The following is a 25,587-nucleotide window of genomic DNA, read 5'->3' on the forward strand; positions in this document are numbered from 1 at the left end:
CACGTGAAAGTTCTAAGGAAAGCCATCTAGCCAAAGAAGAGTCCCAAGATAAACCAAGATGCAAAATTTTATTCAAAATTAATGTCACACATCAATATAACAACAGCCTTAAAAACACAAGAAAATGTTTTTGGTATTAAACACACAGTCTACATGGTGTCCGTGGCTTCATTTAAAATATATTGCTTTTTTTCTTTTTTTAAAAATAGATATTATAAGAATGTCATGCACAGTGATTTTCATTAAAATCACACTTACTACATCTCGAGAAAGATTAGAAGTCGGAGCATTAACATTTCTTTGATATCAATGCCAATGAAATGCATTTTAATATCAAGGTATAAGGACTTCAATTAAGAGACTATTATACTTCTTGGAACAGCCTGATACAAAAGGCACTGAGTCACATTCTGCAACTGATTTTTCTGTCTTCAAGTGGCAAGGTAATTATTTATCCAGTAAGATTTGTAGTTATGCAAGCTTATATGAGGGCAATCAACTCTCATGCTTCAAGGCACATACTGATCATCTCAAGAGGTCAGGAAGGAACTTACTCTCCCACATATTAAGCACAGTTCAGTTCACAGGTTACCTTATATAATTCTGCGCTTTCTCAGCTCAACGGGTATCAGCCCTTTACCAGAGGTAGGAAACTGCTTGGATAGACCAATTATCTGATTCAGTAGGAGTCCTCATTAACTTTAGATAAGCACACCATAATGTAAGCAGCATTAATGTAAATGATGAAGTTTCACTAAGTGCAAGAGTAGGACAGCACAGAGTTGGAGAGTAAGAATTCACCCCAGCCCCATTGCCTACAGTTTGCTGTCCCTGAAGACCCAAAGCTATTCACAGAGACCCAAGTGGAGTCAAGGTTGCCCAGTCCTGGGCCTGCTATTCCTTATGATGGCCACAGCAAGGACAGAAGGATTACACCCTAAGTTCACATACAGTTTGTATGCCCAGGAACAACATTTTTTTTTCAAGGAGAGATGCCCACTGGGTTGCATAACCTTGGGATGTCAACATGTCTAATAACAACACAAATAATACAGATGCTAAGTTGCACTCACCCATTTATAAGGCTCATGAAACAGGACACTAAGAAGCAGAGATACCCTTGTTCTTCATATCTCAGAAAGCTGCAGTTTTAAGCAACCAATAGTGCATCTTTTCAACCACGAAAGTGTTTTGCATGTTTAGTACCCAACTGAGAGCATTGGAAAGGAGACGCTCTGACTGTCACAAAGCAGACAGCAGCTACAGCACAGGGATAAGGGTGGAACTAATAATTCCCACTAGATATCAGGTTTGGGAATTTCCCAACATAAGCAGTGGATGCAATATGCTCTTCAGGGATCACAGCTGTATGTGGATATACATTAACTAGTTGACAAAGACTGACACAACCTGACTGACAAGGCCCAGTATTAACTGGTTATTCCTTGAAAGGCTATTGCTTGTTTGAAATAAAAGGAGAAAAATCAAAAAGACAGCTGGCTGGGAAAAGGGTTTTGTTCTTTCGTTCAGCTGCAGAGGACAGATGGAAAAAGCAATTTCAACTACTTCCAGTTTGAGGTTATTTGATGGAAAAAGCTGCACTTTCTAAGATAATCACTTTCTAGCTGGAGAGCAAACAGTCACCGTTAAGACCATCTTCACAGTCATCTACTTCTAAATACGGAGTACAAACAGGAAAACCTTTCCAGTGGGATCCAACTAATTCACTTGCTTGTTTTGTGCAAGTCCCAGGTGCTGTATTTGCACTGCCCACAGTGGTGCAAGAGTTCTCCCCACAGGCAGACTAAACAATGAACCGAAGCATCAGCTGGGATCTCCTGATGGTGGGCTGTGGCTGACACCTTCTGATAGTTTGCCTCCTCAAACTCACTACCAGGCAGGCCTTGAAGCAAAGCTCTTGTTATTCATTATATACCCTTATCCTTGTATTTACTTCATCCCAGCATTTCCACATTACCATCCATAAGCAGACAGAACCAATGTAATGAACTTGACTTGGAAGGACAGACCAACGTTGCCAAGCATATTCCCACATTCGGGCTGTATTTGCAGTTCAGATTCTATGTGTGAATACTGAGAATAAGCAGTGCCTTTCTTGTTCCAAATAAAAAAGCACAGAGAGAAAATTATCTTTTCTGTGATCTTGAAGTACTCCCTGCAGTTCTCAGACAAAGTGAAGAGGTACTTGATTTGAATGATTTTATATAAAGAACAATGGTTGAAGTGCAACTGTATGAATAGTAAACTGCTGGTGTTTAGTTATTAATCACTTTTTTGGGGCTCTTCTACACCAGCTCTCCCCCACACTCTTATGGTATAAGTCATCTCATTAAGCCAACAAAGGACATATCCAGAGATAGAATACAGCTCTCAAAAGAGATTTTGGAGCGAGTCATCGCCTGCTTAGATCACAGCTCTGCTGCCTGGAAGCAGATGATGAGATGTTCACAGATAAGAGATCTCCCACTGCATCAGGCCTCCTCTTTCTTTGTGGGTGGCCAGGAGCCCCGCTCTGCATTTGAAAGGCATCTTTTCTTCAGGCTGTGCCTAACCAGAAGTGTATCAGTGGTGGGTACACACCTGCCTCAAGTAAATCCAGTGCAGAGCTACAGATACACAGCTCCCCATTAGTACTGATCCAGCCCCCAATTCACAGTTCTTCCCACGAGCAACTGATCCCTGATGTGCATCCAAGCTCTGCTCTGTGACCGCCACTGATGTGGACAAACACCAGCACACAGGAAGCTCCTTTCCCAGAGCACCCCTCAGTAAGCTTTTTACACTTCTGCTTTCCACAGCCATGAACACTGGACGGTTCCCCAGATGAGATGCTACTGACTGAGAACATGAAGGACACTTTTCTATCAGCATTAGGCATTATTCTTTGTGAAGATAAGCCACAGCAGGCATCTCCTCACCTCCCTTCTCATCTCCAGTATCTGCTCCCAGAGCCATAATCAACAATACCAGTTTAATTCCATGCCATGCTTTACTTGCCTGTTCATCATTCTTCCTTTGTGCTGATCTGGGTTTGGCACTTAGACATTAACCTTCTAAAGAACACAAATCTTGTCAAGCCCCATTCAAACACCTTTCAGAGGTAGATTTGACACAAGCAATGTGAAAGTTTAGAAGTCTTTGTTGATAAAGGGTCTCCTATGCAGAAACTGCTAGTTCAGTCCACTTTATGGACCCACTAAGAAAAAGCAATGGTTGCAAGATTACTGGGCAAAGCAGGCATGGCTTAAGGCCATCAGGGTGAGCTATCTCTAACAGATGCTGGCACTCTTCTCCTTTGAGATGCGGACTGTAGTGAAGGCTGCAATGTAGTAAGCTTAATGAAAGAACATCTAACAACCGCTGAAAGTCTGCATGGAAAGGGGCGAGCTCTGAACTTTGGGCAAGCTTTACACAGGTTGAGCAATGATCAGATTTGGACAGACTGCCCGTTACACCCTCAAACACAAGGGGACAGGGACACTGGGTACATGTGGATGTCATTACACAGCAAGACTCCAACTTCATCTTCACCGTGTGCACTTGGACTGAGCTTATGAGAGCCAGGAAGGAGCTTTCTAAGTTCAGCACATCTAGACAAAGCCCAGAAGTTTCATTGCAAAGTCTGACAGCGTCATCCAGCCTTCCCTGTATTTTTTTAATCTAGTTTAAATCAGACCTTTTATGATTAGAAATAGAAGGAAACAATTCATAACACCAAACTAGAGGGCATTTCTACAGGGGAAAAATGACTTAATCAGTATCAACATAGTTACTACCTCCCTCTGTCCAGCAGTACAGATACTCCAGATAATTGCACTATTACTGCATAAATGGCATTAAAACAGGCCTAATAGAGTAGCACAGACTTCAAAACATCCCGCCCTCCTCCTATTCCCACCCAGCCCCATGAATACTTTCTTAAATTTATACAAGACAAGGCATTTTAAAATTGAGACCTGCTCAGAGAAACCCCACTGTGTTTCACAAATACAGAAGTTAACAGGAAAGAGGTTACAAAAACAAGAAGGAAAAAGTTACACCAAGACAGACAACATCGTGGTTCCAGACCTCCCAGTGCCACCAGCTACAGCTAAGAGATCTGTAGAAGCGTCTGTTGTTTTGGCAAAGTTTGAGTCCCTTCAGGAGATTACTCTCACTATGTACTGTTGCTATCAGGCTGTATATTTGTCCCAATGCTCCTAGTCCCATGAGCCGGGCAAAGCCAACCTGCCAGCTCCATTTATGGATATACTGATGGTTTTGGGAGGCTGGAATGTTTTAGGATGGTATCGGTCTGTTTGGGAGAGTCTCTCCTTGAGTCCACGAGTTCACTCCTGAAGCAGGCCGAAAGGAGACTGCAGAGAAGGAACCAGAGAAAAGAAGAGATGAATGTACAGGGCCATCAGACAGCAAGAGAGAAACAGCCATTTTCCACCTTCATGATCACAGTATGGACTCAACAGAGAGGATAAATTGATGTCATAGCCCCAGCAGTGAGGGTATGCAACAGGCAAATTTAGGAAGTTAGAAAACCCCAGGTGTGAGTGCTTGGCAAGAAAAAACAGCTATTTGATCTGGCAATCTGATTTCTGCATCCCAGTCACATGGATGCAAATGGTACCTGATACTGTTCCCAGCAGATCTCAAATGAGCTGAAGAAATATGAGAAGAAAAAAGTACTCAGCCAAATGCATGAGAGAAGCAGCTTCCATATAGTTCATTTCAAACCTCAGTTACTTAAAAACCAGAAGCTTGTGCTAGGGAGAGGATGGTGCCTACTGTGAATGGGTTGTATCTCAGGATTTCCCCCTTTGGAAGACAGAGGGCCCTCTGCACTGAAGCTGAGGGGTCCCTGGAGCTGCCCCCTGATGCAAATGCAGCAACCCTTTGCGACAGCAAAGTGAGCACAGCATATCTTCACATACCTAATCCCACACCTATTCTTGCTTACTTTCACCTTGGTAACGCTCTAGTTGAAAACACTGTCCAAATGCCTGGAGCTCACAACACATGCAAGCACAACACTACAAAACCAAACCATGCAGAAATCCACTAAACTTTCCACAGCAGAAATGAGAATATCAAGGTGGGGGGTATATAGAATAGAATACCTTTCCCACCAGCCTCCTGCCTGCCATGGTGAGCAACAGTTCTTGTCTCAGCTGCAACACACCAGACACTGGATAGCTGTGCTCCGTCACACCTCACTTGCAAGGTTAATCCCCTCCCATTTGGGTAATGAGCTGGGCTGCTCACTAGGATGAAAGGCTACCACTGGGTTCGGTGGCTGCAGCCTTGTTAATATGAAAGAAACATTTGCTGGAATATAGAAGCCACCTCCTTGGTAGGCAATGGAAGACTTTGCAAACTCCCTTCTAACATGCTCTGACCAATTAAAATAGACTGTTCTTAAAGCAGCAGGGTGAAAAGCCACTAGAGGAAGTCTCACTGAATATGAAAAAGTGATTTCCAGCATTCCTTGAGAACACTGACAGTAAATGCATTTTGCAGGAGGAAACTGAAGAAACTTTCCTTCCCTGTAAGAAATGGGGGCTCTAGTATCTTTGGAAGCAAAAATTTTCTGGTCAACCTTTGACAGAAAGATTTTAAATATAAGGGGCAAACCATGAAATGGAAGCCTTCTATAGAAACACACGTGCTGCTCTTCACAGGATTTGGCAGTGGAAAATGAAGAACAGCAGCTTCAGAAAACAAACCAAAAAGAGCCCTTCCCCCACCTGTGATCATGAAGGTATTTGGCGTAACAGTAAATAAGAATAAAAAAGAGAAAACCATGCACAAAGGAGCAAACAGAGAGAGGAGATGAGACAGAGAAAGATACAGTCTGGCACAGAGTGAAACAGCACAGTATTTTTTATCATCTTGTGGGACAGGAAGCCGATTGTCACCAGGTTTGTCCTCCTTTTCTGTTACAGAGTTGTAAGACAGCACTGCTGGCCTGTGAAATGCATTGCTAGTCTGTATTATACGGTGTTTCCAAAAATCAGATATATATATATTTTTTTTTTAATTACATTTTACCACAATAAGCTCATTGCTGCTCTTCCTAACCTTGAAAAATAAAACGAAAATGTACAACATATGGTTAAGCTGAACCCATTCGCATGCAATACTGCTCTTATCCAAGCCAACCCCTACAAAGTGCCTTCCCTCCTTATTCTTACATCAAGATCTGGAACCCTGTGGATTTTTTTTGGGAGTGGGGAGGAAGGGGTACAATCATATCTTTGAGTCTCGCCAGCCTAAATTTCCCTTTGCCTTCAACACGTTCCTTCAGAAATTAATACACACCCTAGATTATCAAGGCCAAAGTGCTAGGAACCCAACTGCACCTAATGTTTGAAAGTGTATTTCAGTGAGGAGGACCCTATTTCATGGCAAGCTGTCAGCAGAGATCACTTCGGTAGCTCTGGACAAACACTGAAAGCTAATTCCCCCCAAGTTCTCGGCATCCTTAAAAGTTGTTAATCTGTCTCCCCAATATCCCAGCACACTCAGCAGCTGAGAAAAATGAGTCTATAACTGGACGAATGCCAGGAGACATGCCAAAAGTTGCTTCATTAAATTAAATGGCGAGACTCACACATGCTATTCTTAAAGGTAACAAATACCAACTTCAGTTGCCAGGAACCCATCCTATTGATAGAAGAATGAAAACAGTAATTATGGCCATGCAACTGTCAGCACCAAATGAAAGCTGTCATCTGCTGCCATCCATTTCTGCTTACACAACCATTTCTCAACTGTAGTTCAGGTGGAGCTTTGAAGAGATGCAACTGAGTGCACAAAGGCCACAATGCCTAGCAGCTAGTAAACACAAGTTATAGTGTACACAAACAGCTCAGATGACTGAATTTTATTTTTAATAAAAAGTGTCTCAAATTGCCCAGCGCCCCTGGATGCTCCAGCCATTTCAGCACAGGGCTATAACATCTCTTCAAGACTCCAGCTGACACTAAAAACACACAGGTCGAAATGCGAACATATGCAGAGATCTGGCACAAAGCCGTGCTATTGCAGAAGCCCTGAGACAAGGCCAAGGCATTGTAATGAATCCCTACAGGCTCAAATGAGACTTATGTGGTGCCTTGGCCTTGTGCTAACCTCTACAAGGGAATGAGATATACCCACAGCCTCCTGACGCGTGAGTTTACCAGGAGGAACGCACGAGATGCTAAGCACTACCGCTGGCGGCCACCTACAGCCTGGCCGGCTACGTGCTGCCACCCGATACGGCAGGTGAAGCAAGGCCTGTGAATGACACCACTTGGGGTCTGTCTGCAAACTCATTCCCTCACCCAGTCTCTGTAACTGTAAAGCATTAGGAGCAGAGGGGAAGACAGAAACCAGACACTTGGCCCTACTTCTCCCTATCCTCCTGCCACTTACACCACTCGAAGTAATCCTAGTAGAGCCTTGCTAGCAGACAGCGGCTGTGTCTGCCCAGATGGAAAGTTTCTCTTGCACGACATGGAGAGCCAATCACAAAGTACTTTTTTTGTTGTTGTTGTTGTTTAAAAATGCTTTAAAAGTGCCAACAAAGTACCCTTTTTGGAAGTACCCATTGGTCAGAGAGCAGTTCTTAACCATCAAACCCTTAGTCACAATCTTCTGCTTCCAGTGTTACAGCTCAGGAGATCGCAATATCTACATCCCACCAAGAGACAGTTGCCAGTGCTTCAACAACATCAGTTAAGTACAGCAGCAGTATTTAAGCACATGGGCAGGCCGGAGCTCACAGTCCCAGCTCTGTTTGCTCTTTGCAAAATGGGTCTCCAGAGAAGGGGTGGAGGGCTCCATGTTCACTGCCATTATCACAAAGCTGGGAAAACAGCACAGCCCACCCTATGCTTCTAACCTTGGTCACATGCACGTAGTGTGTAGAAAGGGACCTGCAAGCCATCAGGACCTGTATTTAAGAAAGGAGGACTGCTTTGTCCCATTGCAAAATCCAGATCTCAAACTCACCCTCACAAGTTCTGGTACTGAAGTTTTCCTTCCTGGTATTTACTTCTACCAGCTCTAAGGAGGAGTTCAACAAGCAATTTCATACTCTTGGTTAAACACTATGTCCCTATAAACACCTGTCCAGAAGCCTTCTATGTCTCTCTCCTCTCTCTCCCTTCCCCACCATGTCACTGCAAGCACATCCATACTCACTGCTTCTGGAGCAAGTGCTGGTGCTGCTGTTGCTGCTGCTGCCGGTAAGTCTCAATTGTGTGCTGGGGAAGGTACTGCATAAGTTCCAGGGACTCTTTGATCTTCAGTAGCATTTCATATGTTTCTCGTCCCCTCACCTAAATCATAGGAAGAGGGTGAAAATCCTTAAGGAACTGCATCTAAAGTGACAGCTGTAGATACAGTCAAGTAACCAGAGCAAGATGCAAACACTGCCTATACTTAACATCTAAGCAGTAAAACCGCTAAGCCTTGTGTTAGATGTACATCAGATAAATGTTGAAGAGCTGACAATCTGACATTCCAGGCTAGTGAACATCTTGGGATTGTCATCTACCTTGACATAAATCTATACCAACCAAAAGCAATGTTCTGGTCTAAATGAAATCTGGTGATTAACTTTGACTTTTGCTTAAGAGAAAAGGATTACTAGATCTGGATGTCAAGTTTAGATCTCCCTTCTCCCCTAAGAATGCTGCCATTTGTGATTTACCCAGCTAAACGTGGCTTACAGTGAAAGCAGTTCAGTGGTCAATTACCTTCTTGCCTTTTCTGATTCTACACTTAGTACTGAGTATTTTACCTCTATCTTTCCACTGTAATGGTAGTACACAAAAGCCACAGAAGCAACCAACCTTATCAGCAAGAACACAGAATTCAGTATATAATCCCTATAGAAAATTCAAGTGCTACAGACTCAAAAATGTCCCAGTTAGGCCTCCATGATGATGATTCTACCCCTGGGATATTCTCACATGCTCAGCTCAAACCAGTCTCAATTAACAGCCAATGAGATTTATTGGTTAGAAATTTTGTTTGGAACACTCATTTAAAATAGATGCATCTCTAGGGAAAGTATTCCACATCCCAATTCTAGCCATTGAACACAGTTGTCTGTCATGCCTGGGTGAGCAGCTGATTTGTCTCAATGCACTAAGGAGGATACTAAACACTAAGCAAAGATAGAGAGAACTCACCGGCAAGTACAAGAGCTCATCATCTGGAGAACGTCTTTTTTTGATAGATGTCATCTGTATGCCATGAGTTCCTTGTCGAAAAGCTAGAAGAAAACCAAGAAGCATTCCATTAAACTAATGCCAAACACAAACAGTGAAAGAAGTAAAAAAGGAGAGAGAAAGAGAGATATCAAGCATAAGGCTGGTGTTAACATGCAGTGCTTTGAAAGGGTCTCTGCCTGAACCACTCCAAAACTGTGTGCATAAATCCTGGCTTCATAAAGCAGACAACTTGCGAAGAGCCACTGGTAGATCAGTAATCCACAGTGGCATGTCAAAATGAGCATACAGAACCCACTGTGGTAATGAAAATCTCCAATTAGTCTCTCATTAAAATTTGCCTCTTTGCTACGCAACCCAGAGTTATCACTGAGCACGTATGGGAAACTAAAACTGAGTTTACATCTTTTGCACTTCTGATGAGTGTGTCTGTGCTTCACAGAGTACAACAAAGGCCACTTGCCATGGGACCTCAGACACACAGCACAGTTTATGTGAAGTCTTCATCCATATTCCTGTTCCTGGAAGACACTTGCTTGAAGGATCAGGGAACAACAGCACAGTTCCAAACAAGCAGTTTGGAAGTGGTTACAGTCCCATCATCCAAGTAACTTGCAGGTGTTAGACAGAGTCACCCACTACAGTCAGAACAAACAGAACTGCTTGTAACACTACTAGGGATTGTCAAACATTTTGTAAACACCAGCTCATTTTGCAGACTGATTCACCCAGTGAAGACACACATCTAATGCCCTCCTGCTTCCAAGCCCATGCACAGGACCGCTCCATCCCCACAGCACGAGTGCCAGGGTTGCACCTGTTGATGGCGTGATCTGCAATCTGCCCAGCTCTGCCAGCTACTTACGGCGTTTCGTACCATCACCATTCTTTGTGCTGTCAGAGACTTGCTGCTTGCGGATGCTGTCCTCATCTGCTTTGCGATCTCTGCCTGGGCAAGCACAAATGCGAGCTTCAAAACATCGGCGGCCCAAGACTTGCCCACTGTGAAGAAAAGCAAGAGAGGACATCAGCTGGTGGCTTAGAGAGTCACCATCAGCATCCCTCACACCTTCAAGCTTACAACCAGACAAAATCTGAAGCTAGTATCTACTCCTGCTTTACTCCCTCTAGGCCAGTATTAATGAGTCCCATCTGGTAGCTCATCTTAGGTGTGGTTAGTAAATAATACACAGAATCAACACAAATTACAGGAGTGAACAGATTCAGGTTATTTATCTGCACCAATCCAAGTGTTCGCTTGATCTTCCTAAATGGAACCTATGCAGAAGGGATGACACATCAGTCAGACTTGAAGGTATCACAGAATCATTTAGGTTGGAAAAGATTTTCAAGATCAAAGTCAACCTTCAACATGACTTAAACCAAATGTGATAAGTTAGAATAGTTACTATATGCTTTGTTTTTGTTAAGTCCAACCACTGGCCTCCACCTTCTCCCTGGCAGTTTCAGAGAGATTTGCTGTATTAGTGAGAGGACATGAAATCACCCTGCTCAATGGACCCAGAGCAAGGTATCCAGCTATCCCATAGGAGGATTAAGTGAGATAGACACAATGATGAGACTTCTTCCATGTATTGAAACTTATTATCTGTATCAAAAACACCCTTAGCTACTTCACAAAAGAGCATGGTAAGTGCAGAGCCTGAATGGTTCACGCTAGACTACGCACAGAAAACCCAAACATCACAAGTGTCAGTCAATATCCAGTTATTGGGCAACTCCTACCTGCCAAGATTTAAAAATGTTCCATAACTCCTAAAATCAAATATCCCTAAGGACCTTGCAATGCTGCCCTGAGCAAAAGAAGAGCCAGAAGGCCATCTCACAAGCTACATTTGTGATGCACTACTTACTCTCTGGTTTCCAGCGTGACAATGATGAGAATTGGGCGACGGTTCATCCCTCCTACGCAGCTACTGTTACACATGAAGTTGTACAAGACTGTTGTGAACTCGGTACCAACCTGGATGAGATGGGACAAGACAAGCCAAAGAGATGGTGAGTGGAAAGCTCTGCTTTTTCTAGCTATCCCTCTGAAGATCCCTCCCACTCTCACAGCTGTGCAATAACTGGGCTACCACCAAGTCTTCCCCACCATAAGGCTTCCTTAAAGTAAAAAAAAAGAAATAAAGAACTCATCCTCTCAAGGGATGACAAGAGTGTTTAAAACCCCATTTCTGATGAAGAGGGATTAACTGTGATGAGGACAGAGCATGTACAAGATCTTGTCTCCTTTGGCTACTGTTTGAACTCCAACCTTTTTGCACGCTGAGATCACAACGTACCTGGGGTGGCTCATATGGGACCAACACACTCTGTCTCCCAGTGATGGGGTCTTCCACATACTGGGCATGGCTGTTTCCTTCCACTCTGATCAAGTGGCTAGGAGGTGCAATCTGCCCTGCAAGGGCAAGGAGACAAAAACATTACTGAGTGACAAGTTGAAGTGCAGGGCAGCAAGGAAGTGCCCCTTCTAGGCCCCTTTCCAATATTATAAAAAAAGATTCCCCTCCTTCCTGCAAATTGTCCTTAGTGTTTCTACAACATAGTTAAGTTCTGAAGAAAGAAGCCTGTTTCAGGTTCACCTAAAGAATTCAAAGAATCATAGAATGGTTTGCATTAAGAAGGGACCCTTATAAGAAGGGACCCTTAATACCATCTAGTTTCAATCCCCCTCCTATGGGCAGGGATATCTCCCTCTAGATAGGTTGCTCAAAGCCACATCCAGCCTGGCCTTGAATACTTCCAGGGTAGGGGCATTCACAACCTCACTGAGCAGCCTGTTCCAGTACCTCACCACCCTCACAGTAAAGGATTTCTTGCTGATATCCAGTCCAAATCTACTTTCTTCTAGTTTAAAACCATTACCCCCTCCTCCTGTTGCTGCATGCCCTCATGAAAAGCCCCTTCCAACTCATTTTAAATCTCAATTCATGTTTGAACTGTTAATTTCTTACTCAAAATACAGCGTATTTTGAGAAAAAATAATTTCAAAACACAAATTCAGCATTTAAATTGCATTCCTCCTTAAAAGTATGCCATCCAATCAAGTATAAACTCTCAAAATAACATTCAAATTCTGTCAAAAGCATTTTAACACAAGAGCCTTTTACGAAGGGCTGTCTCACTTCATGCTGACTTTCATATCCCAAGTCCCTGCTTGTTTTTATGCTTGTCTAGCTGACCACGCTGTACCCAGCCAAGGGATCCAGGCTCCTGAAACATCCTGTTAACTGACACCACTTTCTTTTTACAGTAGGAGGTGAATAACGCACGTAGAATAAAACAGATGCTCAGCTGAACTTAGGTGAACTTAAGCAGCCACAGAAAAATGGAGTCTAGCTCATGAGATTGCAGAAAGCCTCGTGACATTTTTAAAACAGCTACTACTTCACTCATATGAGAAGAATCAAGATTAAAATGTGATTACTGAACTGATAATGTTAAGCATACGGGAAGGCTGCCTGCAGTTGATGCTGGCACTTAGTGTTATTCTGCTAGAGATAAACAGCCCCTCTGTCTTTGAGGCGTGGATTAAGGACTGGAGATGATATTGCACCCTGTTACTAGATCCCTGCCCCAACAACATGGAAGCTCATTCCTGAGCACAAAAACAGCTGCTTCTCATCGAGGGAGCACAAGCAGAGTGGGGAAAGGCAGCCAGAAGGGCACTGCCTGCCACAGGGACAGACATCCATCCAACCTGGGCAGGCATGAGGTTTATTTCTGTACTTTCTTCTCAAGGACATGCTTGCACAGGAATAACTGAAGCACAGGACCAAGCATCCTGCTAAGCACAGGGAGAAAAAAAGCTATACAAACCACTGCAAGGAGATCTGCTTCCAAAGGCTTGCAGTAGAACTGCTGCAAAATCCTAAGCCTAGTAGCTTTGGAAAGGGCCTGTGAACAAAAGCACTGCCCTCTTACCTTCGTTGAATTCCCGGCTCAGTTCATGGTTTGGGCAGCGCTTGACCACTTCAGTGACATGCTCTGCTTTCTTGTAGACTGGCATAGCCCGGATGACGGCTCCCTGGGGTGGTGGGGTCATCACTTTGATCTGAATGGGGCATGTCTTGGCAATCTGGCAGTACAGCTTCTTCAGTTCAGTGGAATACTGAATGAGGGGAAAAAAGGGAAAAAGAGCAAGAAAGTCAGGATGGTCAGAAAGAGAGATGGAGGCATACCAGAAGAATGGGGATAGATTTATACACAAGCCAAATGCACTAGATACTGCACATGCACTGCATTTGTTCAGAGAACCATAGAGTCTCAGGATCATAGAACAGCTTGAGTTGGATGAGACCTCAAGGATCATCAAGCTCCAATCCCCTGCCACACTTCCAAACAAGTGACAAACTCTAAACCTTTACTTGTTTTAGCAAAGTGGAACATAAGACTAACACTTAATTTTTCCAAAGACAAAAGTGTTCAAAAAGAACTGTGCTGTTATATGGTCAAATACAATCCTTATTGCACTGGAAACAACACATGTAAAGTGATTTATCCTGTTTTGCTAGAAGCCCTCCTGGTTTTGAAATCAGAATAAAAACCATGAAGCCTGGAACTGAATGGTATTTGAAAGCAAAACCCTGACCAACCTGAGGGTTATGCCAATCTGACCTCTCAGTTATCTTTTGAAAGTATCTCATTACTATGCTGAGTAACCTGTATCAGTCTCCTCACTTCTGATCTTGAGTACCGTATTCACCAAGGCAGAGAAGAAGTGGTGAAATAACACACACACAGACCTCAAAGCTCTGAGGAGTGAAAACATCTCAAAAGATCCAGCCCATGCTGGGACCTGGAGCATAACTCAGGAGCTGGTTCCAAAAGAGAGGCAGTCACCATCCTGGGGGTATGTAATGAACACCCAGAGCTGAGACACTCCTACTCACTGTGCTAGTTCACAGCATATTAGATTCCCTTTTACGACACTCTTGCACTGACGTGCTGGCGCAGCACATCCCCAAACTGTGTTCGCATCTGGAAACCTTTACTCAGCAAAATGTGTGACTTCAACATGGGTTGAAGTCACTGGTTTCTGTTTAGAAGCTCTAGCTGAGTTAAGTACACACATTTAGCAGGAACAGTCACAAGGAAACTCTTGCACGGTTCACTACACTGCCACCCTAAACCATTTTTCTAGATGCCCCCTGTGCAATAGACTCTCCACCCTTCTCTGCTTTTCCAAAGCAAGGCAGTTTGCACTGATACCCAACTTTGGAGCCATTCAGTTTCCTCTTGGTGTTCAAACATCTGTGAATGCCAAGCTCTTCAATAACTCTAACCACGTAACCCACAGGAATTGCTGGCATTTCCCCACTTCCATCTCTTTGCTTCTTGCAAAAAGAGAAGTAAAATCCCCAAGGTAGTTGTTTTCTTGATAAATGTCTCTAGCAGCCAAGGTTGATACAGCCCAAGTCCCAACCATTCAAAGATGGCACTAACAGGTTCATACAGGTCGGGAGCACGAGTTGGCCATCCACCCTGCTAGGATGGGAAGAACTGGCACACGAACGGGTGGGTGGTGGGTGACGTAGCAACAAGAGAATTAGCTAATGATATCCAGAGATTATTTGCATTTCAAAGTGTGTGCAGTGCTAACAGGAAAACCAAAGCTGGGGAAACAGCAAGGAGGAGAAGGGGGATTAAAATTAAGACAAAGTGATCTCTTCCCTCCTCACTTGACACCACCCTGCCATACAGCAGAGGAGATGCTACAGGTATTCAAGTCAAGGAAGAAGATTCTCTGAAATGCAAAGGCCAAATTGTGCAATGCATTTTATGTGCCTGCAGGCTAGAGATTAATCCCACAAAGGATTTACTCAGCCTGCGGAAATGGGGAACATGCCAAACAATTACAAAAAAATAGTTGTGAAACAGATTTAGATGGTGATTTATATCAGACATCTTTTAAAACCTGAAATTCCTTATTGTTTTTTAATTAAAAAGCAATTCCTTACTAAAGGTAAGAGTGAGCTCACTCTGTTGTCTTTACACCTCAGAAGCAGGAAAAGATTCATATTTGAAAGAGGAAGAAAATTTAGAAAGCATACACAGAAAGCCTGGAAAAGCCACCTAATTGTCTGGATGTCCTCACATCAATGAATTGTGAAGGAACCATGCACCCAAATGCAGAGGGCAAAAATAAAAGCATAAATACAGCAGCACACACCAGGAGCAAACTTGTCTGGCATCTGCAAGCATTTAGAGAACTGAACGAATGGAAGGAGATGCACTCCCCTAGTGGTGCTGACTATAATTTTACGTCTAATATTTTCACTGGGGTTGCAGAGAAGCAGAAAATCACTGCTTCCAGAAGGAAGGAGAGGTCGGTGCCCAACCCCAGAACAAACACAGAGGCTCCACATCACATAGTGTGGGCCCCTTTGCCAGCAAAGGAGGTGATCTCTCCATCTGCCCTTCAGCAGCTCAACTGCCTGAGCCCTTCAGCTACAATCAGAAGGGAAGAACGAGACCTGCAGCTTACATCTACAGAAACAACAGCCAAGAGCTCATGAGTTACAACGAAAAGACCTCCCCAGTAAAGATGTATCTCCCCAAAACATAGGTTTTGTCAGCCCTTAGACCCAGGAGCTCCAGGCCCTGGACAACACCAGAGAACAGGATGACCAGAAGTTCACCAAAGGGTGTGATGCTCATCTCCACTTTGGGAGGCAGCTGGGCACAGGGAGGCAAGCAGCAACAACCCATACATAAAACAGTCAAGACAGGATGGCTGTGGCACTTTTCTATCACTACCTGCAAGAGTTCAAGCCTCCTGGCTATTGCAAAGAGTTCAGGGCCATGGCACACCACAGCTTGGCAGGAACTTCACATTCACCTCAGCACAACAGCCCACGAGCCTGTAGTTGTCAAGAGGCCGGTCATTTAATGCTGGTGTAAATCTGTCCGTGGGGTATCTGCTGTCAGACAGCAAAGGGCTTGAGCTTCCCATCCTGCCAACTTTGCTGTGACCATAGGTAAACTGATGCCCAGTCATCTACTGGCATAAATAGACGTGAACAACTAGGTCACAGAAACTTCATATTGGATCAGCGATAATCACTATATCCACAGAGTAAGACAGGATATAGTATATAGATTTCAAAGCAAATATGCATGCGAAAACAGTCGAGGCAGAAGCTGTCTCTGTGCATTCAGGGAATGCCTGCAAGCATTCTCCACAGCGGTCCCCAAATCACCCCACCTTGCAGGAGGTGACAGGCACCCTACCCACTATTTTGCTACAGAAGATGACTGCATGAGGAATGAGACCAGGAGATCAGTCACTCCCAATCATGGAGACCCAAGACAGATCCAGTACCCCTATGCTACAACCTGAGACGGAAGGACAAGATAGTTGTTTGAAAAACAGTGATGCCACAAATCAAAACAGCCAACATTTAGCACTAGTCCAGACTGAATACTTCTTCCCTAAGTACTCCTCAACTGCGTTCATTTCAAGTATTTAACAAGTCTAAAGCATCACGATTAACCAATATACTTCTGTTACTTGCCCGAGTATGAAAATTAACCTAATCAGGAACAAAAAAAGTACTAAAAGCGAACCAGATCTATATCAGCAAGCCTGTCATTTAGTGACAGTCATTTCCTAGCATGAGGAATAAAAGCCGTGCCAACAGCCTGAGGAGCGGGAACACAGCTTTTACCAGACACACAGCAAAAAGTTCTTTGAAACAAAAGAAGGAAGCCTGGCAACAGGTTATCTACTCAGGAGAGAGGGGAAAGGCTTGGCTCGGATTTTTCTTTGGGGTTCAATTGCTGCACGTCATGCCCAAATAAGCAGACTTCAAGAGACTGCTAAAGACAACAGTGAATTTAGCTTTTTGCTTAATAATATGTTTTAAACGGAAAGAAGAAAACATTCCAGCACCCGCAGCCCTGCCCTCCCCACCTGCCTGTGCAGACATACTGTATTACCCACTCTTGGCACCCTGGCTGGTAATTCAGTATCACAATGCGCACGCCAGCCACCATCAGGCAACACCTGTCTGATTTTTCAGCAAGCCCCTTCTCCAGAAGGTGTGTCAACAAAGGGCTTAAGGGAGAAAACAAAACACTTTTTCACTTCTCAAATGGAAAATTTTCACTAGGAAGGAAAGAAGTCTCCTGGAAGTGCTTTGTGCAACACAAGCTGCAATGGCTGTTCAGCGAGCATTCAAATCCCCTCACAGAACTCTGATGCGGTAAATTGCCCCAAACACTACTTTGGAAATCTCCCTCTAATATCTGCCTTACCCTCTGATCTAGCCAAGGGATTACAGCCCTTACATCTTTAAAAGGAGTGGGGTTCAGCCAGCTCTGCAAATCCTGATGAATGTCAACTTGAAGGTGATTCCAGAAGTCAGCCTTACAGCGTGACAGCACTGAGCCCCTTCTGCCCAGATCAACAGGTCTTTCAAACCTGCAAACTTCTTTCAAGAAGTCACGTTTTAGCTCAGCTCAGTTAAACACCGGATTCATTTCATTTGGCGCTTTCAAAGCCATCATTCAGCTGCAGTTTTCCCCTAATAACCTAACTCTGAGAAAGAAAAAAAAAAAAAAAGAATGGGTAAGAAGAATGGAAAAACAACATTTAGTTGTGCTGGTGTGCACAGATGAGAACAAGGAGTTATGAAACAAGCAGAAAACCTGTGTAAAAAGGGACAAGGTTTACTCATTTAGAACAAAAACAAGTGGGGAGAAAGGAATTTACATTTCTAAAATAAAGAGTAATATTTATGGGTACACCTTAAGTAGTTTGACTTTGCCAAACAGCAGTCGAACTCTGAATTCACATTTGACGGGGGCGAGGGCAGGTGTATATGGCTGCAAAGCCACTCATGTAGGAACTGATCTGCATCCACAACAGGTTCAGTTAACTCGCTGCCTCTCATGGCCAAGGTCTTCCACTTCATCAGAGCACAGAGCGTACAGCTTGCTTCTAGCAGACGTGCAAACCATAGACACAATAGATGAGTTCAACAGCCGTCGGCGCCATGCCAGATCCACCACATTTAGGTTCACGCTGGGCCAGCAAGAAGCACCTGTGAGCAACCCCCAGCGGAGGGAAGCCCCACCATGCAACAACTGGGAGGACTGGAGCAGGAGGGGATGCTGACAGCGCCAGGAGCGCTATGAAGATTTTTACCAAATTCCTGTGCCCCGGGCAAAGGAAATAACAAGTCACCCTCTTCCACCCACCCCCCTTGGGGAGGGGCAGTGCCTCACCCACAGGAATCCGCCTGTGCAGAGACTTCAGCTTCATCTTCCCCTTAAGCTCCCCTGCCCCTTCCCTGGCCCTGCTGCCGCACGGCCCGCGCACACGAATGGTGCTCACGAGCTATTAAAATCTTCCCTCCAAGCGCTTTTCCTCAGGAGCCGCAGCCAAAGGCCGCCTGTTGCCACCTGTCAGTCGTGGGGATTAATTACCTGCGCCGGGTTGGGAGCGGCACATTCCTCCCCAGCCTCACCCTTAAGATGTTGACATCAGGCAGGTGGGCCCCGCGTCCCCCGGCTGGCAGCACGGAGGGGACAAGGGGGGGAAACATGACCCACACGCTCAACAGGGACAGACAAAAAAAATACACAACAGAAAAAAATGGAAAAAGAAGTGGCAAGGAGCGTGTTGGTGCAGCTCCGCACTGCCTCAGGGCATACCGCGTGCCCAACGCCAGGCTGGACGCTGACGGCAGCTTGGAAACTGTGGTGAAATAAAGATATATGTGTCTGTGTTGACCTGCTTAGGTAAATGGGAGCAAGGGAGGAGGATGGAGAAACATAGCCTCCAGCCTAGGATTCAGCAGGCTGGGGCCTGGCTGCCCTCCTGCTGCACAGCCCTGCAGGCAGTAGGGAAGAAGAGCTGGGCAAGTGGCAAAGCCTGCCAGGAGGCTATATTACGCTTAGCTCCAGTCTATTTGCATCACACCAATACCCTTCCCCAGCAACACACTGCTCCTCCATGAGAGTGCTGAAGGAGCTGAGAAACTGACAGACGTGGGGACATGCACCAGGAACCATGCTGAAATCCCCCCCGTAACACTGGGTTTGGAGCATCAGCTGAATTCTCTCGCCTTTAGGAGAACTAGACCATTCATTCATATGAACACTTCAATATCTCCCCAGAGATTTTTATGTAAAGTGATGCTGATCAGGAAGCATTTGCAACATTAGGAAGAATTCTACCTAATATCAGCAGTAAAATCAGAACAACAAGTAACACTGATATTTTCCCCTACCACTTCTCAAACTGTGAAACAGCTGTAGATTTACAAACTCCACATTTAAGGGCTTTTGCATATCATCTTTTCATTTACAGACTTGATTCATCAATAAGCAAAGGCCTTTCAAGGTTTGGCTTAAAAACTTCTCTTTTTAAACACTGAATTTCTCTACCCGTTTCCAAACTGAAACTTCAGCTGTACCAAGTAAGTTTCAGATGCTAATAATGTCTACTATTTGCATTTCTGATAGGCTACTTGGCAAAGGAAGTTTTGCAAATAAGGTGAAATTATGAAATGACTGAATTAGTAGCAAGCGTGCTGAAAAAAACACCAATGCAAGCCAATGCTGAACATCCTTCCCTACATCCAGTAAGCACCCAATGACTGTGGGATTTCACATTTAAAAATGCATAGGTATTTTCGCACTGAATGAAGTAGCTTCCACAGGGGAAACTTATTTAATATTGCCTAAAATCTGAGGGACGTTTCCAGACATCTGCTCGTAAATGCAAGCTTATGCAGACAAAACACCCCAAAACTATCCAAACTGTAGTATCGTTCCCTCAGATGGAACAGGACAAAGCAACCGAGCTTTGCAAACTTACCTGGCTTTGAACACTGCATCAACTCCCAGAGGATCAGAATGCGTCTCATAGAGTGACTTTGCACATCCCTGTGATGTTATTTTCACAGACTCTACCAATTAACTGACATTAACACTGTCAATTTACAAGCCATCACTAAAACATCAAGTCTATCACACTTCCGTCCTTGAAGAAGGTTTCTTTAGGCATCATTTTGCAAATAAGGCCTCTAATGGGGTCTCAAGATGCATTGTTTTGCTTTTTCCTTCTCTTTTGCCCTCCCCACTTCAAGAGGTGGGGCTGGACACCGGCTCTTCTTATAGTGTTTAACTCTCAGCCTCTTAAGCTGACATCTGCACATCTCCTGGTGGCTTTTGTATTATAGATTACCGGACAAAACTACTGCACTAAGTGATTTTTGCCGAGTCAGACCCAGAGATATCAGGCACTGTGCCTGACTCTTACCAACCACTGAACACCCTAGAAAGCAGGACACTTTGCTAGAACGATGACAGATTTCCACCCAAATTCTGGCTCATACCAAAGGGCTGACCTGCTTGCAAAATGCTACAGGGTCAGCATGTTGCACATTCACATGTCAAACACAGACTCATCATTCCAGCTGGGTCACTGACAGCCTCAGGAACGATTTGCAGAACTGCAAGCCTGTCATCTTTGCACACTTTCCTTCTGATGAGCAGCTACAGGAGAGAAAATTCAGATGAGTCAAAGCGAAAGGCGAGTTTAGTGTCTTCTGTGCTCTCGTACTTAACATCGCTTTCCAGATACATATTCTTTCCTGTACCCTTTTGCTTGATTTAGGCTCTACTGTTCTGCTTGGAGGACAAGCAACACCTGAAATTCACACAAGTACAATTTATGTTTTCCTTGCCTCTTTAAGTGCCACTTACAACACAATTGGACTTATCTTACCTATGAAGTCTTGTTTGCACTTCTATGATGGATTCTTCCTTTCTCCTTCTCCTATAATCCACATGGGGGATCTGATATTCATCTTAAAACACTTCCATGAAACATGGGTTTCATTACCCATAGAAGAACCCACAAGAACCCTTCAAAAAGGCACATTATCATCTTCCTAAGCACAGAGCAAGACACTCTGCCTCTGAAACAGTGAGCAGCCAGAGCAAGTCAATGACCGTGCAGATATTTTCTTGATTGGGATGGACATAACCTGCTTCAGAGTTGTGCTATGACCACCTGCAGAACTGCTCCCTCACTGGTCCTTGAACTGGCTACTGCAACCCACAAGAGCAGGGCTGGTAGCCAACCAGGATGCTGAGGGTTTCAGCTGTGAACTCTGATGCTCTGGTGTAAAAGGAGCTACAACAGAAGTCTAAGAGCCCTTTCATATTTGCGCTCTTAAGACAAACTGAACAGCTCAGATGTAAAAAAGGTCACCCCCTCCCTTCCCTTTTTACTGTCCCTTCTCCCTCCATTTATTCCACCTGGGGGAATGCCTCTCTACTTCATCCTTCTAATAAACCAAGGTATTAATCACACCTATGGGAGGCGATCGAGGAAAGACAGAAAGTATTAAAAACTGAAAGGATCTCAAAGCAGCAATGCCAGTGAAATGCATCATTAAGGTGAGTAATTTTCCTGTTTACTTCACAGGCTCCCCCCTATTCCCCCCCCCCCCTTTTTTTTTCCTCCCCGCCTAAGATGTGGGCAGGACTCATCAAGGCAAAGCTTGGAAGCAAGAAGCAGCGTCCCCAGTTTCTACATAAATGCTGCAGGCCAAAGAGCAAAGGCAAGTTCCAACTGAGCCCTTGACAATAATCAAGCTCCGCGGCGCCTCTGGTCTTGTCTTGTGCATACCTTGCAAGTAGCATCATGTCTTCCTGCTGAGATTTCACTGGCAGTGCACACAAGCACCTTGTTCCTTGGCTTCTATTTCAGAAAAAGAAAGTCCTGAACACACACACACGCCCCTGCTTTTCTGCTTTGAGAAAGACCATTTGCTTCTAAATCCTCAGCATCCTTTCAGAACAGATTTAGGAATTTACAGGTCTTTTCTGTTCTCCTGCAGAAAGATTAGCGTCTCTTGCCAAAAGGGCATTGAGTTTTTTCTACTTACGTCCAGGAAACTTTTCTGAGTCAGATCTTATTACTTTTGAAACAACGTACAGGTACCAACAAGTCTCTTCCATGATAACAGCCAGGGCCTGTCCCATTTCCTGATCACATTACGCTCAATTTCCAGAATTACATCTATGCAAATATTGTTCTCCTGCTTGCAGAGCATTTCATTGATAATTAAAGCAAAGAGCCAGCAAAGCTTTTCTGGCCAGGACAGACAAGGTGGTGAGCGATGCAACAAACCAGCGCGCAGATAACAAGCAGGCCTCAGTTTTCTTCCTCTGTACAAAAACTGTTTAAGATGCTCTGCTTTTCCTAAAGGCCAGGAAATCCAAACAGAACCAAGTAATTTCTGTAAGCATCTTACTGTTTTCAGGATTTGCCAATCTTATGAGGCCATATTCTAGGTCTGAGTCACAGCAAAAAACATAAGGATTAGGAAAGAAAAAGCAGAAAACCAACATGTCTAACAAAGCAAGCTAGGTTTATGCGGTAACTGCCTCAGATTTTAGTTAGATCAATCAAGCACAACAGCAGCTCCACCAAACTAAGGATGAATAGTGACTAAGTCACAGCTTTACATCTTATGCACACAGTTAAGTTTTGGGGATGAACAGTAAAAAAAAAAGTGAGAAGAATACAGTCAGTAGCTATTAACCACCATTTTCAAGGTTCTGGGATCTGTATTTTATCCAGATCCTCCTCTCTCCCAGCCCTCCCCCCTTCCATCCTCAATGACCCAGCTAAGCACAGTCCTCAAGTCAACTGATGTGGTTTCTCCTGAGCTTACTTTCAAAGTCAAGGCATGATTCAGCAAGGTGTTTAAGCAGATGCCTACCTTTAAGGATGGGAGCAGCCTTGCTGACTCCAACAGAACACTACAGATTTCACAGGGAATATTCACGTGCTAGAGGTTATGCACTCCCTCAAGTGTCTTACTGAACACAGACCCTGATTTTCCTCTGTACCATGGGAAACAGTTTGTCGAGATCACGCTGAGGAACACGGTGTCACTGCTGCAGCCATGAGGCCACCAAAACATTCCCAGCTCCAGAACACTGTGCCTCAGCCCCAGGCAGCTGGTGAGGTCAATGCTGTGGCATCTTCTCTGCTAGGAAGATCAACAAGCCCATCCCAGGCTCCGGGTATTCCTTCAGCTTACTCTTGCCAGCAGCCCTGAAGCTACGCAACTGCAGCAGCTAAGAGAAGACAACCATTCTGCAGAGCAATGTGCAAAGAAAAAGCAGCTTGCAATGCTACCAGCTGCCCTAGAACTCCTCAAAAAGAAAAGGAAAATCAAAACCTTAGTTTTTCATCTCCTAACCCAAAAGAAGGGTGAAAAATAGCTTCACATCCTACCTGACACACAAGCCAAAGGAAGACATGCAGTAACAGTTCACATGAGAAGGCTTGAACACAGAACATACAACATATATTCCAGTTGATTCTATGGCTGCTTTATAACTCCAGCAAGAATGCACAACTGCATAAAGATGCATGGATCTGGATGTACTCTAAAGGCAAATCTGCAGGTCTGAGAGATAAACTCAGCAAGAATAAACTTCCAAATGCTTCATGACTATTTCAGGTCTATAAATTATTGGAAACAGATTACAGTAATTAATACCCAAGCGATTGGTTTCACTTAGTAACTGAAGGATTATCCTGCCATCCACATGACCTAACTGGAAACATAACAGGAGTAAGTGCTGATTTAGATGCAAATCCTCATTACTGAGTCTTGAAGGTGCTTTTCAAGAAAATACCAGACAACTCCTTGGCTTCACTATCCCTGCAGTGCTCCGTTAGAAAGCAGCAAGATCTGAAGACCCTGAGCCACAGATGCTTTGTGAGAAGATCTCTCATTTAAAGGGACACCGCTCTCCCAAACAAAAAGCATCTCTGTTTCTAGATTACAACGAGGACAGGAATAGTTCCCTGGGAACCATCATTTTAAAGTCAGATTTCCCAACTAACCACACCCAATTAATAAGTGATGCCATATATTTTAAAATCATTATTAATTTTTGAACACCAGCAGATTTTTTACTAGTGGAAGTTTTGGGATTTCCTCTATCTCCCCACTCTCAGTGTGCAAACAAACCCAGCACCCTCACAGTCTTGAATGGGTGGAAGACGAATACAGATAAATGCCTTCCCTCTTTAAAAAAGAAGAAAATGAAGCAAAACAAGACAGAGTTTCAACATCAGGACAAGTTATTGGCTCACACTGTCTGGCACTCCTGTTTTCCTTATGCATCATATATGAGCTGTAAGAGAAAGGTGCAAAGCTTCTACGGACAGAACATGCTGTTGTTCTGCAGAATGCCATACAGATGAATTAAAACCCTTGCAGGAAGTCAGCTCTGAGATAGCTCTATAGTCAGTCTCTTGAGCTGGCCACATGGCAAATGCTATTAAGGGCAAGGCCACACAGAAGACACTATTAAACTACCACCCAGAAGACACTTTCCATCCAAACACAAACAAACAAAACTGGCAAGGGAAGAGAAGCTCTAGTCACAGCACAACAGCTACTTGACCCCAGAGGACAGCAAGTGACAGAAGCCCAGGTAGACTGTAACTAACTGTTGCCACACACTCCTTATTTAAATGCAATTTGTTTAATCTCAAATCAGATTCAACCATCAAAGGCTCTCTTCTGTAGCGTACTGACAGTTCACTTGAAATCTCTGCACCTTTAATCCTTTAATTAGCTAACAAAAATGCTATCTCGACTCTTTCACCAACTTAAGCTAATTTTCTGCATGGAGCTTCCAACTCCTACAGGTAACAGGTTTTTGCTTCTCAGGTAGCCAAGGGGAAGAAACAAAGCAAATCCCCACTCCATTCTTACACAAGTTTCTCTGTATACCGCATCTCCAAAGAAAATGCTTCTGGAAGACTCCTTTACAAAAGCAAGATGGACTTATTCTCACATTGCTCTGCTGAGCTGGGAGGCATAATTAGATTGTGCAATTCAGTGAGAGTGAGCAGGGATCTTCATGTGTTGGTACACAGGCGGCTGGAGGAACCTGAGGAATGGGCAATGCTTACATAGGAGCAGGATGAAAACAAGAGCTAAGACAACATCATCAAGGCAAGTGGCCAAAGTACACGACAAGAATGATTTTGGGATGAGATCCCTGAAGGAAGAAAAGCAACTCCTGAATAGCCAGCTATTCTGGAGGCTGCCTCCAAAAGAAGACTGCTTCAGAGATGAGCTCTGCTATTACTCAAGACTACCAGGGCAACACAGCTCCAGAAGCAGAAAATGAAGAGGGCATGAATCATCAGCACATCAGGAAAGAGATCCATTCAAAGCAGATCATATTATACATCAGACATTTCCTTCAGTTCAGCAGAGCTAACAACTCTGCCCATTCTGCAGGGCAAGAGGGCCACCTAAAGTCTCCT

General features: G+C 44.1%; 1 protein-coding gene across 19 annotated transcripts in view; it reads right to left on the reverse strand.

The window, feature by feature from the left end:
- Positions 1-25,587, reverse strand: part of TP63 (tumor protein p63) — a 113,049-nt gene that overhangs the window by 8,635 nt on the left and 78,827 nt on the right. For 14 of the 19 annotated variants that reach the window (XM_085513613.1, XM_085513611.1, XM_085513615.1 and 11 more), the window contains 6 exons: positions 13,185-13,371; positions 11,543-11,658; positions 11,111-11,220; positions 10,102-10,238; positions 9,198-9,280; positions 8,203-8,339 (listed from right to left, as the gene is read on the reverse strand). In XM_085513613.1, coding sequence (XP_085369739.1) covers positions 8,203-8,339; positions 9,198-9,280; positions 10,102-10,238; positions 11,111-11,220; positions 11,543-11,658; positions 13,185-13,371 — 770 coding nt within the window. Of the gene's footprint in view, positions 1-49; positions 4,377-8,202; positions 8,340-9,197; positions 9,281-10,101; positions 10,239-11,110; positions 11,221-11,542; positions 11,659-13,184; positions 13,372-25,587 lie in introns of those variants that run through there. The other 5 variants (XM_085513619.1, XM_085513624.1, XM_085513612.1 and 2 more) reach the window with 3 other exon arrangements.

Source organism: Coturnix japonica, chromosome 12, assembly GCF_054131305.1.
Source record: "Coturnix japonica strain WE chromosome 12, WE-NBRP24, whole genome shotgun sequence".
In the NCBI taxonomy this organism is placed as follows: Eukaryota; Metazoa; Chordata; class Aves; order Galliformes; family Phasianidae; genus Coturnix; species Coturnix japonica.